This window comes from Pelobates fuscus, chromosome 13 (assembly GCF_036172605.1).
Source record: "Pelobates fuscus isolate aPelFus1 chromosome 13, aPelFus1.pri, whole genome shotgun sequence".
Classification (NCBI taxonomy): Eukaryota; Metazoa; Chordata; class Amphibia; order Anura; family Pelobatidae; genus Pelobates; species Pelobates fuscus.
The window spans coordinates 108819048-108838654 of record NC_086329.1 but is presented as its reverse complement, the minus strand read 5'-3'; the positions used below and the strand labels follow the sequence as shown (position 1 = coordinate 108838654).

General features: G+C 43.2%; 1 protein-coding gene across 1 annotated transcript in view; it reads left to right on the top strand.

The window, feature by feature from the left end:
- The window catches only part of NTRK1 (neurotrophic receptor tyrosine kinase 1), a 106738-nt gene that overhangs the window by 60537 nt on the left and 26594 nt on the right, over positions 1-19607 (top strand). The window contains exons 10-14 of the mRNA XM_063439216.1: positions 4428-4486; positions 7414-7516; positions 9910-10056; positions 10236-10366; positions 18355-18527. Of these exons, the coding sequence (XP_063295286.1) occupies positions 4428-4486; positions 7414-7516; positions 9910-10056; positions 10236-10366; positions 18355-18527 (613 nt within the window). The remainder of the gene's footprint in view (positions 1-4427; positions 4487-7413; positions 7517-9909; positions 10057-10235; positions 10367-18354; positions 18528-19607) is intronic.

Below are 19607 nucleotides of genomic sequence, written 5' to 3'. Positions count from 1 at the left end.
CCCAGGGGGAGGATGAATTTAACCAATCACATGGATGTACCTCCCACACATTTCCTCCCCTTAGATTAGCACTTAACATAATTATACCGTACACCTTTTTCCCCAATTCCTGGATGTACCCCAAATACATATGCTACACCTCCAAAACAGGTATCCCCTGATAGCCCTTATTCAGGGGGACAACATATGCAAGAATCAGCCCATTCGGATAAATGGTTCGGGAGATATGAAGTTCCAAAGATTTGACCGACCGCATGGGTAAAGTATCCGAAAACAGTTCCATGCATTTTGGCCCTGCGGTCGGTCACAAACAAGGGAATGAAAACAGGCGAATTGCCTGTGTTATAGAGCCTGGAGAGGGTTTGAATGAATTCCCTTGTTGGTGGGGTTCTTTCTACCGAACGGCGGGTCATTCGGTAGTTTCCATACGAATTTCTGGAAGTATGGAGGTCTCAGCGGTGTTTGCCTAGTCAAGTGTCCGATTTTAGTTCCAGACACTCGACGGCAAAACACCGCTGTTCGGTAGTTTAAGATGGCCGCCGCCACGTGGTTGTTTCCTGAATGGCGGCCACCCAGAGGACACAGAACACATTACATGATTGCCAATTACCCGTTTGCAACATTGTTGCAAACGGTAATTGGAGGCACACTTAGTCCTGGGTGGTCTGGTTGTTCGGTAGTTTCCTCAATACAATGAATGGAGTGATTCTACCGAACAATCAGATGAATGCGGCATATATATATATATAACCCAGGTTAACTGCATACATAAATACATATACAATATATAGGCAGTACAATAGGATATGCTTCACAGTCTTAAAGGGACAGTAGTCCCAAAATGTCCATTGCTGATTTTAAAGGGCCAGTAGCAGCAATATAAATTAGTACATGCCCAAATATAGTCTTTAAAGTGCAATATGTCCAGGGGCCATAGTCAGCGGGCAGGAGGCTAGCAGCCAGGCCTCTCCAGTTCACAGTGGCGAAGCTGGTTTCGCCACAATTAGATCCCTCTTAAAGGCACAGTACCATTGCACACCGACTCACTTTCATATCCAGATATTCACCCTATCTCAGCCATATTCTAGGCCAGCTCCTGGTATCTGCACACACTATCGGTGTTTATCCATAGTATCAAAAATTATTAATTGTATATAGAACACCTGACATTTGTAGCATTCTTATGATGTGACTGATCACACAGAGTTAAGGACACTCTTTATTTACTCTGCCTGTAGTTATATTGTACCTCTTTGTATAACATAATGTCATTGAAACGGAAGTTCCTGTACCCCGGTTGGGTACCTCCGCCGATGGATGCTCCTAGTGCTCACCAAGCACTCCACCTGACACCATCAGCACCGCAGTCCCCACGCCCAGCGTTACAGCTTGGCTTACCCACCCTGGACCTACGACAAAGCTCCAGGTTCCAGTCGTAAACCTCTCTTCCTCCAAAGAGTCAAGCAGGAAAGAAGTTAGTGATTATAATCCCTGGGGAGTATCCCCAAGGTAGATGCAGCCTTTTCCCCCACACATGAGAAGAGACTCTATGTTGAGGGTAAAACAGGAAATCAAGTTTAATGGGACACACTGGCCTTTTAAATAAGTTTCCCAACAAGGTTCACGCCCAGGTGGACCTTGTTGGGCACGACATACAAAACATGCAAGCCAATAAAAACATAGTTTTACATTCAGGCACGCCCATACAGTGTACACAATCCCTCCCCTCTGCCTCTGATATAATTAACGAAGACAATGGACGAACTTAATTAACTTGAAGCAGAAAAAAACATGCATTTTTGCAAAGTCTGGAAAACACCCGAAAACACCACATATCCCCACAAACACATCCAAAAGTCACCCAGATCAGAGAAGGGGTTCAGTAATTTTGTGGAAGTCACATTTTGACCGACCGCACGCATGGTTTCATGCCCAAAACAGTTCCAGGGAATTAGGCTGTGCGGCCGATCTATTTTCAATGGCTAAATTCAGTTCGAATAGTCGAACGGGAACCGTTCATGCACATAGTCAATGTTAAAGTGCCATTCGAATTGTCGAACACCGTTCGACTCCCGAAGAGTCGAAGTCCCAAATGACTTTGAAGGTAAGTTTTCAGCGATGTTCGGGCCGCCACGTGTCCGATTTGAGTTCCATGAACTCGACGACAAAACACAGCTGAACTCGTTCGACAAAATAAAATGTTCGAATGTTGAATGGCGGCCACTTCGACACTTCGGCTGCATCCGAAGTGCCATTTCGAAAGTGCAAATCCATTCCAATAGTATTTAAAGAGGCAGAAACAGTGTCTTAAAACCCAACAAGTCACAGGGGCCATAATCACAGGGCAGGAGGCTGGCAAACAGGCCCCCTCCAAAAACCAGTGGCGAGGTCATTTTTGCCAGTCATCCGAGCACACAGCCATGCGGAAACACCACCTTACGTTGAATAATACTGTTGTATGACATCAGCAACTTACATGGGGTGAAATGTTGAGTAAATGTTGTATATCATTGGCACACACTCCAGCGCGGTCGCTGCCCTCATTACAGTATAAATGTTGTATATCACTGGCACACACTCCAGCGCGGTCGCTGCCCTCGTTACAGTATAAATGTTGTATATCACTGACACACACTCCAGCTCGGTCGCTGCCCTCGTTACAGTATAAATGTTGTATATCACTGGCACACACTCCAGCTCGGTCGCTACCCTCGTTACAGTATAAATGTTGTATATCACTGGCACACTGCTCCAGCTCGGTCGCTGCCCTCGTTACAGTATAAATGTTGTATATCACTGGCACACACTCCAGCTCGGTCGCTGCCCTCATTACAGTATAAATGTTGTATATCACTGGCACACTGCTCCAGCTCGGTCGCTGCCCTCGTTACAGTATAAATGTTGTATATCACTGGCACACACTCCAGCTCGGTCGCTGCCCTCATTACAGTATAAATGTTGTATATCACTGGCACACTGCTCCAGCTCGGTCGCTGCCCTCGTTACAGTATAAATGTTGTATATCACTGGCACACACTCCAGCTCGGTCGCTGCTCTCGTTACAGTATAAATGTTGTATATCACTGGCACACTGCTCCAGCTCGGTCGCTGCCCTCGTTACAGTATAAATGTTGTATATCACTGGCACACACTCCAGCTCGGTCGCTGCCCTCATTACAGTATAAATGTTGTATATCAATGGCACACACTCCAGCTCGGTCGCTACCCTCGTTACAGTATAAATGTTGTATATCACTGACACACACTCCAGCTCGGTCGCTGCCCTCGTTACAGTATAAATGTTGTATATCAATGGCACACTGCTCCAGCTCGGTCGCTGCCCTCGTTACAGTATAAATGTTGTATATCACTGGCACACACTCCAGCTCGGTCGCTGCCCTCGTTACAGTATAAATGTTGTATATCAATGGCACACTGCTCCAGCTCGGTCGCTGCCCTCGTTACAGTATAAATGTTGTATATCACTGGCACACACTCCAGCTCGGTCGCTACCCTCGTTACAGTATAAATGTTGTATATCACTGGCACACACTCCAGCTCGGTCGCTGCCCTCGTTACAGTATAAATGTTGTATATCAATGGCACACTGCTCCAGCTCGGTCGCTGCCCTCGTTACAGTATAAATGTTGTATATCACTGGCACACACTCCAGCTCGGTCGCTGCCCTCGTTACAGTATAAATGTTGTATATCACTGGCACACACTCCAGCTCGGTCGCTGCCCACGTTACAGTATAAATGTTGTACATCACTGACACACACTCCAGCTCGGTCGCTGCCCTCGTTACAGTATAAATGTTGTATATCACTGGCACACACTCCAGCTCGGTCGCTACCCTCGTTACAGTATAAATGTTGTATATCACTGACACACTGCTCCAGCGCGGTCGCTGCCCTCGTTACAGTATAAATGTTGTATATCACTGGCACACTGCTCCAGCGCGGTCGCTGCCCTCGTTACAGTTTAAATCACTAGTTATAGTCATGGTAGACTGCTGTCCAGTATTACATGATCTCTCCACTTTACCCACAAAGTATTCTAGTGTTTAATCCAATAAGGAGACCTTAATCTACTATAGAAAGTGAATTACGGTTAATTGATTGCTTCTCAAATGTAATAAAATACTCTGTTACTGCAGCACATGCTCAGCAATTAGCGCAGCCTGGGGGCATTCTGAATGGCACCAAATGGAGCCTGTACCTTTCCCAAGTAGTCAGGGGAGGGGAAAGGGGGTACAGTCCCTGTAACTGCCCCCAATAAACACTTACTGCCTTCCCTGGATCACTGGAAAACGTCTAATGAGAGTAATGTGCAGACATTTTAATGTTTAATTTCTAGAATGCATTGTTGAGTTTAACGGCCACTTTCAGAGTAACTTGTAAACCTAATGTCCTATTACTGTGCAGGTGGAGGAAACAGCACATTTGTGAACCCTGTAGAAACCGTGGAAGAGAACACATTCGGGGTGAGTTAATCTTATGCCAATGCCAATATGATTTTCTTAAAATACTGATTGTTGTGGAGTTCTGTGATTCACCCATACACTGTTCATTACAGAAACATAGAATGTGACGGCAGATAAGAACCATTCGGCCCATCTAGTCTGCCCAATTTTCTAAATACTTTTATTAGTCTCTGGCCTTATCTTATAGTTAGGATAGCCTTATGCCTATCCCACGCATGCTTAAACTCACTACTGGGAGTTTTATTGCAATGGAGCTCTGCGATCACTCATACAGAATGCACATTACTGGGAGTTTATTTCTGTAGAGCTCCATAATACATTTAAACAGATTGCTCCTTACTGGGAGTTTTATTGCTGTGGAGCTGTGATACAGTCATGTACATTGCTGAGAATTGTATCTTTTTGAACTCTGTGGTACAAATTGCTGTTATAGTTATAGAGCTCTGTGATACAGTCATGTACATTGCTGTTATAGTTGTGGAGCTCTGTGATACAGTCATGTACATTGCTGTTATAGTTGTGGAGCTCTGTGATACAGTCCTGTACATTGCTGTTATAGTTGTGGAGCTCTGTGATACGGGCATGTACATTGCAGTTATAGTTGTGGAGCTCTGTGATACACTCATGTACATTGCTGTTATAGTTGTGGAGCTCTGTGATACGGGCATGTACATTGCTGTTATAGTTGTGGAGCTCTGTGATACGGGCATGTACATTGCAGTTATAGTTGTGGAGCTCTGTGATACACTCATGTACATTGCTGTTATAGTTATAGAGCTCTGTGATACAGTCCTGTACATTGCTGTTATAGTTGTGGAGCTCTGTGATACGGGCATGTACATTGCAGTTATAGTTGTGGAGCTCTGTGATACACTCATGTACATTGCTGTTATAGTTGTGGAGCTCTGTGATATGGGCATGTACATTGCAGTTATAGTTGTGGAGCTCTGTGTTACACTTTTAAATGTCACAGTTTGATTGTCTAGATAAGAGGGTATATTTATTATAGGGTCTATCCTTCTAAAACAATGGCGGCCTGCCTACTGATGTTAAATCCACTATTTAATACTGGCCTCGTACAGGTTCCAAACCCTGCTAAAGGTCCAGTTTATGAAATATCGTGTGTAAGTAATTAAGGCCGATCATTAATCACACTTACTGCTATGGGATTCTCACCATGATTAATGGATCCCTAACTTCTGGCACCATACGAAATCGGCTTCCTGTTAGGAACACACAACTACTACGGGGACAGCATTAAATGACCAACTGGAGAGGCCCAGACACCCCCTGTGCTTCGAATCTCTCATTCAGCTGGATACACCACAGCCAACCTGTCTTTATTCATCAGTTAGTGGTTTGCAAACCTCGAGGAACCGCAACGCGTTCTGCGAGACCTGAAGGGAAAACTTTCAATTATCTAATTGGATGGCAGCTTAATTGCTTTAGGCCACTTGTTAATTAGTGGGTCATTCTTAGAAACCTTTACTGGGATAACATTCTGGGGAAAGCAGAGAAACCCACTAAGTGATTTGAATAAACTTAGAATTTCTCTCTGGAATCCAAGATGGCGGCCTTGTAGGAATGTAACCAATACCAGCTGGACGGCCCTCATTTAAACTTACATTTGTCATAAAACTTTAACCCCTTCAGGACCAGGGTTTGCAAACTCCCTGGATAACGCCACAAATCTGACATTTCATTAATAAGTGAACAGCGAACAATACATTTTAAAAGCACACATAAAAAATGTAAATCCCTACTTACTGGGTGAGTAGATTGTGAGAGCACGTGTACATCGACTGCCCATCTAGGCTGATTTGATTATTAAAAAACAAAGGCTTTGTTCTTCATAGTGTGCGCATCTACTATTCTACCTGTAAAAATAAAATAAATAAGTTACAGTAGTTTTGGTTTTTAGATAATTATATCACCTTGGCATTAAATTAAATTTCACTTTTCCCAACAGAATATTGTCTCTTTTTAAAATGTAGTGAGTCTTTTTATATGTAGCCCGGGCCCTAATGTCTATGTGTTTCTGTAGATGCAATTTCTATAACTGAACATAATATTCTAAGTAACGCTAAAGTTGTATCAGTATCTAAGATTTAATATTAAACGATCTTCTTCCTTAATACTTTACTAGCTATTCCACTATTCAGCCACAGTGTCTGAGCACTATATGGAGCAATACTGTCCTATAGAGCAAAACAAATCGGACATTGCATTTTACAGCAAGATCGTTAAATACCAGGTATAAGCTATACATTTCCTTCAAGGGACTCTAAAAACAACACTTTAGCTTGAAGTAGTTTTGTTGTATAGATTGTGCCCTGCAGCCTCATTGCTCAATTCTCTGCCATTTAGGAGTTAAATAACTTTTAAAAAATATGCAAAAAAACATGAAATAAAACGATACCCACCTTTAAAATCTATTTGTTTGCTGCAAATCTCCATGATCTGAAACTTCCTACAGGGCATTTTGCCCAAGGTTTTGCCACCTGCCATCAGTACCAGTGGGCATTTAATTAATCCAATGCATTTCTAAGTGGGCCCAAGAATATAGAAAGACAGGGAAAAAAATAAACTGCAAATATACATTCATGGTTTGTAGAATAATGTTCTTGGAACTAAGCAACGCGTTTCTCCAGTACCTAACAAGTTAACACCCAACACATTCCGAGTTAATTCCTTTGCATGCATTATAGGATAAATCATAATGAGAATGTTACACGTTTATCCCAGGTGACTGCAAAGTTATATAGCCTGAATAATTTAATGCATTGTATCCAACACGAAGCTCATATTACGGGGTGATTTATGGGAAATTCTGTTCATGTTTCTCATATTACGGGGAGATTTATGGGAAATGGGAATCCCTTAAGTACAGCAGGTTGAGTCTTACTGTGTGTGTCTCTCTCCATCAGGTCTCGGTTGCAGTGGGACTGGCTGCATTTGCCTGCATATTTCTCGTCCTCATGCTGATCGTGCTTAATAAATGTGGACGTCACTCCAAGTTCGGCATTAACCGTGAGTTTCCATCTTGAGCACTCACAATGTTGGTAACTATAATCACTGCAATAAATTAAGGCGCCACTTTCACCTAGACTCCTAACCATTCGCTATGCGTGCAGACAGAGAGAGAACAAACCAAATGACGCTATGCATATCTACATTACAAAACTTACCAATTATAAAAGAATAAAACATGGGATAAAAATAAATAATAAAAAGGGGTGTTTCATGACTGGGATACATCGCGCATTTTGCCACATTTTTAAAGTTACGAACTTCTACAAAATTAAGAAAAATACGAGAACTTTGTCGATGGTTACATGAACTGAAGATTGAATGCTATTTTTGTGATTTAGGTTATTAGGTTATTTAGCTTTATTAACAGCATCTATAATGATATGAACATGGAGCACAATGTGTCTATCTGCAAGTCACTGACTTATAGTATTGGATTAAGACAAAAACAAGGAAAAAAAGAAACCACGTATTGGTTTGGTTACAGTTAATATATTATTCTGAATAATTTCTCGAGGAACCTTCAGTAGAAGCAGCACTGGGGAGGAGATAACCTTGGCGTTGGCGTTCAGTTATTATAGAAAACATGGCGGCCCTCTGCGGGCTTATATCAATATCTTTACCGGTGTAGATTAGAGGACTGCAACTGGGTACATCAACAATAACTGTGGCTGAAGAAGAAGACCACACACATTTTATAGGTTTATGACCCTCTCACTGTTTGGATATATATTTCCCTTTAAGTACCGCAGAGAATCTCTTATGGGCCTATAAACATCTGTTTATATAAGCCATGCTGTGCCATTATATTGTCACTTAAGATACATGTTTATTACTCCAACCAGTAGAACTTCCCCTACACTAAGTTAAAGGGCCAGTGAATGTATTTGTATAGCCTAATATAAACGATACACACTGTTACTCACTTACGTTAGAAACAGAACGTGAATTTCACATTTTGCACCAATATAGCAAACTGAAAGCAAAGCTATTTCGAATTAAACTACTGTACCCTACAATTTAAAATGCACTTTGAATTCCTGACACTGTACACTTTAGTAAAAATCCCTGAAAATTAAACAGTTCTATAGTTATGTCAGCTCGAAGAACATCATCTGACGGTCCCAGCTTATCAGCGACACCCCTGTTGGAGGCTTCCTCTTCGGAGGAAGAGCTCACTGGCGTTGGACAGAAGACTTTGGGTTAAACCATTTGTTAACCGTTTAGACCCTGAAAGACCTTCTGGCACCATAATAATGGAATTGTGATGAAGTTGTTATGGTGCCTGCAGAATTCCTTACATTCGGCTGACTCGTTTACTTAGGCAATGCACTGCACAGTGGCAGCCCCTCGCACAAGACTCAATTAATAATCTCTCCTTTCACTGTAACTGCATTTTCTAGACTTTAATGAAGACGAGGAGGGGAGAATTAGGAGAGTTGCTCTTTAATAGTGATTGTTTCCCTTGCGCCAGGCACTGAGGAGCTGCTAATTCACTTCTGAAATTCATTCAAGACATAAATGGGTTGGATTTGTTTCCCCCATGGAGTTACAGCCCAACTGCAGGAGGAGAAATTGCACAGGGCTCCTGTCTGCACTGCTTAACCATTTCCTCACCTAATTTAGTACAAATGAGCAATGACTGGTAATCATAAAAGGCTACAGAGAGCAGTGCTGGTTCACCTGTTACTCTCACAAATCTAAAATGAGAGGCTGGCTGAGAGTGAGGACAGTGGTCAGCAAGGCAGTTATACAACCCCGGCCAATAGAATAAAGGCTCTACACACATACACAAGGACACAACGTCACATGTTTAGACTGGAAGAAAGGAGACTTAGTCCAAGATAAAGAAAAGGTTTTTTTTTTTACAGTAAGAGCAATAAGGATGTGGAATTCTCTGCCTGAAGAGGTGGTTTTACCAGAGTCCATACAGATGCTTAAACTGAAATTGGATAAAACATAACATACAGGGATACAATTTCTAATTAGTGGGGTAATAGCTGCTTGATCCAAGGAGACATCTGACTGCTGTTTTGGGGTCAAGAAGGAATTTTTCCCTCGTTTGTTGCAAAATTGAAGCGCTTCAGACTGGGTTTTTTCCCTTCTTTTGGATCAACAGCAAAAGCATATGTGAGGAAGGCTGAACTTGATGTACGCAAGTCTCTTTTCAGCTATGTAACCATGTAACTATATGTTCACACATTCTGGGTTGTTCATATTTAGTTTTTTTCAAACCGTTTTTAGAATGTGGGGAGTGGCCTGGAGGTGGTGGACCATTGGTGATCAAGTAAATACTACTATATTCTCGACCTATAGCGACCTCTGTCACATGCATTCTGGCACAGCTCGTCCCACGAACATTCACTCTGACATTTATTTGGTTTCATTTCTAGGGGCGGCTGTGCTGGCACAGGAGGATGACCTGGCAATGTCGCTCCATTTTATGAACTTTGGAGCCAGCCCTCTGACCTCTGCTGAAGGGAAGCTGGATGGAGCGAAAACCAACTTCATTGAGAACCCACAATACTTCTGTGATGCCTGTGAGTGGTGCCACACCCTCTATGTCCCATTGTGTCCCTTCTCTAGCCCCCAAATATGCCAGTTCCTGTAACATCACAGCTTCCTATAGATGTATCTGATGAAAAGTGTATACTTTAGCATTAGACCAAGAAACGCATTGGGGTTAGAAGACTGATTTAGCAAGACTTTTTATTTCCAGGTGTTCAACACATCAAACGACGAGATATTGTGCCCAAGTGGGAGCTTGGAGAAGGAGCCTTTGGCAAAGTATTTTTGGCAGAATGTTACAATCTAACTCCGGAGAATGAAAAGACTCTGGTTGCTGTAAAGGTGAGGCATATAATACTTCCATTTCATGTGAGAGTCGACCAAAAAGCAGAAACTTCCAAAATCAGTTTAAGCAGAAAAAAGCCAGATTAAACAACAACTGCCATTTTCTATATCCGACTGTTATTATGCCAACATTGGTCATTAAAATGTTTTGAAATCTCTGCCATATACCAGCTCAAGACTGATTGCAACATAATTAACAGTAAGACAAATCCTGCTTTATAATTCACCCTGAAGCTGTGAAATGCGTTGGAATCGGATGGTTAGGGTCCAGGCTATGATGGGAGCACAGATTACTTTCTCGTGATTACAGTCAATATGTTCCACGTAAACATTTATTGAACACAAAACAAACCATCTTTACACAAATATACCCGGGGGCTGGGCTGTAAATGAACAGCTAAAAACAGGGAGTTTACTGTCCGGTAATGTTGGGGTACTGGGTACTTCAATTCTTTGCTTAGCGACCAAACCATCTAAGCTGGTTTAAGTTAGGGGACAATATCTGAGAGAATCTCTCTTACAGCCAGCTCTGTGTGTTCAATACCCGCATTGTATTTAGCAGCCGATGGCACGGTACTCCAATAGCCTCCCAATGTCAGGTTCAGGGGTTACATTGGGCGTGAATTTTACTTGTTTATCTAGTAAATAGAAGCACACCCCCAACATGTCAAAGCTGGACACTTTAATTTTATGGGCGTGAGTGGAGGCGTGGCCAGCGGCGGGGCTGATCTGAGTGCGAATGAGGGTGTGGTGTGGGGGCAGAGCTGCTCCGAGTGGGGGTGTGGCCAGGGGCGGGGCTGTTCTGAGTGTGGGGGCCGAGCTGCTCCAAGTGGGGGGTGTGGCCAGGGGCGGGGCTGTTCTGACTTACTAATAGCAATTTATCTAACTGAAAGGAAATTTAGAAAAAAAACAATGTATCTTATTAACACAAACTGTTTTCACATTTACAACATTTGGTTTAAATGTTTTATTGCTGTGGAGCTCTGTTATACACTCAGACACATTACTGGGAGTAATATTGCTGTGGAGCTCTGTTATACACTCAGACACATTACTGGGAGTATTATTGCTGTGGAACCCTGTTACACAATCAGACACATTACTGAGAGTATTATTACTGTGGAGCTCTGTTATACACTCAGACACATTACTGGGAGTATTATTGCTGTGGAGCTCTGTTATACATTCAGACACATTACTGGGAGTATTATTGCTGTGGGGCTCTGTTATACACTCAGACACATTACTGGGAGTATTATTGCTGTGGGGCTCTGTTATACACTCAGACACATTACTGGGAGTATTATTGCTGTGGAGCTCCGTTATACACTCAGACACATTACTGGGAGTATTATTGCTGTGGAGCTCTGTTATACTCTCAGACACATTACTGGGAGTATTATTGCAGTGGAGCTCTGTTATACACTCAGACACATTACTGGGAGTATTATTGCTGTAGAGCTCTGTTATACACTCAGACACATTACTGGGAGTATTATTGCTGTGGAGCTCTGTTATACACTCAGACACATTACTGGGAGTATTATTGCTGTGGAGCTCTGTTATACACTCAGACACATTACTGGGAGTATTATTGCTGTGGAGCTCTGTTATACACTCAGACACATTACTGGGAGTATTATTGCTGTAGAGCTCTGTTATACACTCAGACACATTACTGGGAGTATTATTGCTGTGGAGCTCTGTTATACACTCAGACACATTACTGGGAGTATTATTGCTGTAGAGCTCTGTTATACACTCAGACACATTACTGGGAGTATTATTGCTGTGGAGCTCTGTTATACACTCAGACACATTACTGGGAGTATTATTGCTGTGGAGCTCTGTTATACACTCAGACACATTACTGGGAGTATTATTGCTGTGGAGCTCCGTTATACACTCAGACACATTACTGGGAGTATTATTGCTGTGGAGCTCTGTTATACTCTCAGACACATTACTGGGAGTATTATTGCAGTGGAGCTCTGTTATACACTCAGACACATTACTGGGAGTATTATTGCTGTAGAGCTCTGTTATACACTCAGACACATTACTGGGAGTATTATTGCTGTGGAGCTCTGTTATACACTCAGACACATTACTGGGAGTATTATTGCTGTGGGGCTCTGTTATACACTCAGAGACACATTACTGGGAGTATTATTGCTGCAGAGCTCTGTTATACACAGGCACATTACTGGGAGTATTATTGCTGTGGAGCTCTGTTATACAATCAGACACATTACTGGGAGTATTATTGCTGTGGAGCTCTGTTATACACTCAGACACATTACTGGGAGTATTATTGCTGTGGGGCTCTGTTATACACTCAGACACATTACTGGGAGTATTATTGCTGTGGAGCTCTGTTATACACAGGCACATTACTGGGAGTATTATTGCTGCAGAGCTCTGTTATACACAGACACATTACTGGGAGTATTATTGCTGTGGAACCCTGTTATACAATCAGACACATTACTGAGAGTATTATTACTGTGGAGCTCTGTTATACACTCAGACACATTACTGGGAGTATTATTGCTGTGGAGCTCTGTTATACAATCAGACACATTACTGGGAGTATTATCGCTGTGGAGCTATGTTATACACTCAGACACATTACTGGGAGTATTATTGCTGTGGAGCTGTTATACACTCAGACACATTACTGGGAGTATTATTGCTGTGGGGCTCTGTTATACACACAGACACATTACTGGGAGTATTATTGCTGGGGAGCGCTGTTATACACTCAGACACATTACTGGGAGTATTATCGCTGTGGAGCTGTGTTATACACCCAGACACATTACTGAGAGTATTATTACTGTGGAGCTCTGTTATACACCCAGACACATTACTGGGAGTATTATTACTATGTAGTTATGTTATACACTCAGACACATTACTGGGAGCATTATTGCTGTGGAGCTCTGTTATACACTCAGACACATTACTGGGAGTATTATTACTGTGGAGCTCTGTTATACACTCAGACACATTACTGGGAGCATTATTGCTGTGGAGCTCTGTTATACACTCAGACACATTACTGGGAGTATTATTACTGTGGAGCTCTGTTATACACCCAGACACATTACTGAGAGTATTATTACTGTGGAGCTCTGTTACACACTCGGACACATTACTGAGAGTATTATTACTGTGGAGCTCTGTTATACACTCACACACACCAACAATATGGAGATTTGGGCCCATAATAGAGACTGTCCCTCCTAAATAGGGATACTTGGGAAGTATGCAGCAAGGTTCACATCACTGGGACTGCTCCATTATGGCTGGCTTGCCAATGAACGGGTATGTCACACATTGCTAGTAAGAGTATACTGGGTTACACAAGCCTGCAGGCTAATTATTGATGTCAGTGCCCAATATACCATTTGCAGCCTACAATAAGCTAGATATTTTATCTGATTGATGGCGCAGAGCTGGGGTCATTAGACCATTTAAACCCAGGCCCGTGAATAATCCATTATCAGTGTCAGTGCAATTATATTTACCATTACACACAGCCAGGAGTGCTTGTTTGAATTCACTATGGTGTGTTTCATGTCCATGGACGTTGCAATCCTAACCCCGGGTTACTAGCAGGTGGCTGTAATATCACTAATTAGCCTCAGAGGGATTGCAGATCTTGCTCATGCTGAGTTAGATAGTGGAATTCAGTGACATAAGGTAAGCCCCCAATCTTATTCTTATGGGGGCTCCTAAAAAATGTTTAATGATTCCGTTCCTGCACACACCCTCAAGGAGTCCTGCCTGATTGGGTGGCACAGGCTAACTCTGTATTAAAGGGGCACTCCAATGGGCAGAAGTGGTCTGTGTGCCAACTCACACCACCCTAAACCCTTCAGGTGTAAATATGGCAGTTTTTATAAACCGCGATAATTACCTTGCAGGGTTAAGTCCTCCTCTAGTGGCTGTCTATCAGACAGCCACTAGTAGGACTTCCGTGTTGTTAGAACACGAAAAATGTTTTAAACAACGCTGGACATTCTCACGCTATGCAGTGTCGCCGGAATCCCCATAGGAAAGCATTGAATAATGATTTCCTATGGGGAGGTCTAATGCGCACAAGCGGCCATTGCCGCACATGCGCAATAGGTCTCCCCTGCTGGCTGACATCGGCGGTGGAGGAGCGTGGGCGGAGCCTGACCCAGCGCAGAGGGACATCGGCACTGGATTCAGGTAAGTCACTGAAGGGGTTTTAACCCCTTTAGCAACATGGGATGGGGAGGGGGAGGGAGAGGGGACCTGCAGGATATGTTTTCCTGGCACTGGAGAGTCCCTTTAACCCCTTAAGGACCAAACTTCTGGAATAAAGGGGAATCATGACATGTCACACATGTCATGTGTCCTTAAGGGGTTAAGTCAGACGCAGGGTATGATGTCATCTCTATGCACTCATCGTGTATAAAGTGCTAGAAGGAAACAGGGAGAGAGCCCTCCCACTGGGATAATGGCTCGTCATCTCCCACTCTCCATTACTGGGAAAACATAGGGTCATGGTCATTGGTAAAGCTATGGGGGGCACGGTTACAAGGGCACCCTCAATGACATCTACTGTTATTACAGAACAGAGGGGAAATGTCATAAAGGATAATGTGGGGGCATTTATCCAGCCATGGGTTATTGGACAGTGAGTATATCTTTCAGTGATACCTATGTATCATAGTGAGAGAGAGAGAGACCAGTTACCAGTACACACCATGTGAGCTGACACAGTAACTCCTTTTATAATCACACCTTAATGCAGTGTATTGGTAACAGTTTATGCATGGCTACAGTAAGGCATAACGTCTATTCCATCCAACACTGAAACCCAACATGACTTTTTTCCCCCAAATGATTTAAAAAAAAGTTTTTGTCCTATAATTTTTTCAATATTAGACTTTTTAATGAATTTAATTAATCTAATATGAAAAACTTCTCTTCTCTTTTAGTGGTCTCCCCCGCTTCATGTTCCTCTCTCCCCCCTCTTTTTTAGTGTTTCCTCCCTCTTCCCCTGTCCCATAGTGTTCTTCCCCCCCTCCCCCATCGCATAGCGTTCGTACCGCCCCGTCCCATAGTGTTCTTCTCCCCGTACCCATGTTGTCTTTCCCCGCCCCTCCCCTGTCCCATAGTGTTCTCTCCCCCTTCCACTGTCCCATAGTGTACTTCCCCCCCTTCCCCTGTCCCATAGTGTTCTCCCCCCCCCTCCCCTGTCCCATAGTGTTCTCCCCCCCTTCCTCTGTCCCATAGTGTTCTCCCCCCCTTCCTCTGTCCCATAGTGTTCTTCCCCCCCTTTCCCGTCCCATAGTGTTCTTCCCACCACCCTCCCCCGTCCCATAGTGTTCTTCCCGCTCCCCTTCCCGTCCCATAGTGTTCTTCCCCCCGTACCTATGTTGTCTTCCCACGCCCCTCCCCTCCCCCATAGTGTTCTCCCCTCTTCCCCTGTCCAATAGTGTTCTTCCACCCATAGTGTTCTTCCCCCCTTCCCCTGTCCCATAGTGTTCTCCCCCCCTCCCATGTCCCATAGTGTTATCCCCCCTTCCCATAGTATTTTTCCCGCCCCCCTCCCCATCCCATAGTGTTCTTCTCCCCGTACCTATGTTGTCTTTCCCCGCCCTTCCCCTGTCCCATAGTGTTCTCCCCCCTTCCCCTGTCCCATAGTGTTCTTCCCCCCCTTCCCCTGTCCCATAGTGTTCTCCCCCCTCCCATATCCCATAGTGTTATCCCCCGTCCCATAGTGTTCTCCCCCCCTCCCATGTCCCATAGAGTTCTTCCCCCCTTCCTCTGTCCCATAGTGTTCTTTCTCCCTTCCCCCGTCCCATAATGTTCTTTCCCCCTTCCCCTGTCCCCGTCCCATAGTGATCTTCCCCTCCGTACCTATGTTGTCTTTCCCCGCCCCTCCCATGTCCCATAGTGTTCTTCCCCCTCCCCTGTCCTATAGTGGTCTTCCCCCCCCTCCCCTGTCCTATAGTGTTCTTCCCCCCTCCCATGTCCCATAGAGTTCTTCCCCCCCTTCCTCTGTCCCATAGTGTTCTTTCTCCCTTCCCCCGTCCCATAATGTTCTTTCCCCCTTCCCCTGTCCCCGTCCCATAGTGATCTTCCCCTCCGTACCTATGTTGTCTTTCCCCGCCCCTCCCATGTCCCATAGTGTTCTTCCCCCTCCCCTGTCCTATAGTGGTCTTCCCCCCCCTCCCCTGTCCTATAGTGTTCTTCCCCCCTCCCCTGTCCTATAGTGTTCTTCCCCCCTCCCCTGTCCTATAGTGTACTTCCCCCCGTCCTATAGTGTTCTTCCCCCCCTCCCCTGTCCTATAGTGTTCTTCTCCTCCTCCCCCGTCCCATAGTGTTTTGTTTTTTTGTTAGATTTCGACAAATTTGACCCATTTTTAGCCTAAACGGGACAGGCCCATTTTCGGATGAAAATTTCAGCAGCCGAAATTTCGGTGCATCCCTAGAGCAGATCATTTTCTATATCGCTCAACGTACAAACGTTGCTAACATGAAGATTCCCAGTTAATGTTTTATGTACGTTGATACAGCAGACATGATAGTTCCCATTAAACGAACGTGTACTTGTAGAGTATCAGGTGGAGAATCCTATGAAACAAGATGCTTTAAAGACGTGTTTAGCCTTTATGGAACAAAATCCATATTTGAACCCATTTATTCACAACTAAATGAATTTAGTCCAAAATAAATATAGATTTTCACTATATAGAAACTCGATTAAGTCATCTTAACCTTCGTAAATTAGATTTTTCCATGTGAGTTTATCTAGAAATGATTTCAGTGTAACTGTGTCTACTCGTCCCGAACATGACAGGAAATCAATGTTAAGGGGAAGCTGTAAGGTGAATTATTTGATCCCTTTACATATTCTGGCGGCTCGCACTGCTAGAGATCACTGCCTGAATCCCATCGGTGGTCTGCCAGGAGACCTCTCTTTGGGTAGTTATTAACTTTTCCTTATAAACATAAAGGCATCAAACTGTGGGTTGAAAGGCACAATATAGACATCTCATTGAAGTGATTATAGTATCTGGAGTCCCTCCACTCAATGTTTTCCATATTTCTAATATTTTGTTACTAAATGAGAGCCTCCAGCAGTCCATCCCCTCTATGCTGGTTGGGCTAATGAGGAACCATTAGTCTGACCAGCAATGGGAGGCTGTGATTGGCTGAGAGTGCTAGTATAAATCGGTATGGCAATAAGGAAGTGTGTAATCTCTACCTTAGTCACACCTCCAGTGGGGGTGCAGTAACGGGAGGCTGTGATTGGCTGAGAGTGCTAGTATAAATCGGTATGGCAATAAGGAAGTGAGTAATCTCTACCTTAGTCACACCTCCAGTGGGGGTGCAGTAACGGGAGGCTGTGATTGGCTGAGAGTGCTAGTATAAATCGGTATGGCAATAAGGAAGTGAGTCATCTCTACCTTGGTCACACCTCCAGTGGGGGTGCAGTAACGGGAAGCCAGGGACTCTCATTCAGTGTTAAACTGCTCGAAAATGGTTTAACACTGAATGGAGGGACAACGTCAGGAGACTCCAAGTACTATAACCACTTCAATTAGATGAATGGTCATAGTGTCTCTTTAATGACTCTATCAGAGATAGCACCCAAGATGGCATGTACGTGAAATGCATTGGACCCCCACAGCTTGAGACAAGCAATTCAGGGTAGCCATGAGTCAAGCAATTTTCAAGTAAATTCAAATATCAACGTGGTACACAGACATCTTCAGATTAACTGATAGGATAAATTGTATGGATCGTCATGTGTAAAGAGGTTCATTTTAAATAAACTTCCCCATTTTTCCCTTCCCAGGATACAATACTCCATGTACGTGAATATTGTAAGCAATAAATATAATCACACACAATATTGTGTTCTAGAGCCTCGTTAATGAAGGACAGTTTCTGTATCATGTAGAAATTTCACGTTGGGGTATGTTTCTTTTCATTAGGCGTTGAAAGAAGCCACGGAAAATGCTCGCCAGGACTTCCAGCGAGAGGCGGAGCTTCTTACGGTGCTCCAGCACGAACACATCGTCAAGTTTTACGGTGTGTGCACGGACGGCGAGCCTCTGATAATGGTGTTTGAATATATGAAGCACGGCGATTTAAACCGATTCCTAAGGTGAGGACAACACATGGATCGGATCCAGACGGACACAGGAAATTAGCAACTAAATAGGTTTTATAATTCCATCTCAAAGATAGCCGCTAAAATATTCACTCTTCTGAATTTATTTTTATTCTCAATTTTAAGAAACCCATTTAATTCCTGGCTGTAAATCCATTTAACCCACACAGTGCCGTGAGCACAATGCTATAGAAGAAACGTCCGAACACACATATATGGGGTTTCTAAGCAGCTCCAGGAGCGTGCATGAAAGACACAGAGGTAAATGTGTTATCACTAACCACCTACAGTGGTCAACATCAACAGCATTTATCGGAGTGAAGGAATGACAAACTAGCACTTTTGGAGGGTCACTATTCTGTGTCACGTTTTTGGACAGTCCCTGCCTGAAATATGTTGTCATCTATTTTGCCATCTTTGCTTGCTTCTCAAATTATAAGTGTCCAAACAATGCATACATTCTAGACAATAAAACAATCACACTAAATTAAAATGAATAGGCTTGGACCTCGCATGAATGCTTGGCAGAAACGTTACACAATTCTCTCCATTTTAAGATATATTTTGTTTTGTTTCCCTCCAAGGCTAGAAAACAGCAGGCGGTATAACAATATTATAACAGACGTTATTCTCAGACGGCATAATTAATTATCTTAAGTTATAAATCACTGTATCAGTAATATAAGTGCTAGTTTGTGTAACATCTATACACAGTATACACTTCTAATTTAAACTATAATTTAAAAATGCAAATAATAAATTGGAGTGGAGATTGCAAATGTTAACTTTACAATGGAAAAAGTTATGATTTTATCCCGTTATACATCATTCCTCAGACTTATAATTAGAAGTTTAAAAGATTACTTAAAGGAACACTATAGTCACCAGAACAAATACAGCTTAATGTATAGTATACAGCTTAATGTAGTTGTTATGGTGAGTATAATAGTTACCTTTGGACATTTTTATGCAAACACTGTATTTTCAGAGAAAATGCAGTGTTTACATTGCCCCTAGGGACACCTCCAAGTGGCCACTCCTTAGATTGCCACTGGAGGTGCTTCCTGGCTCAGT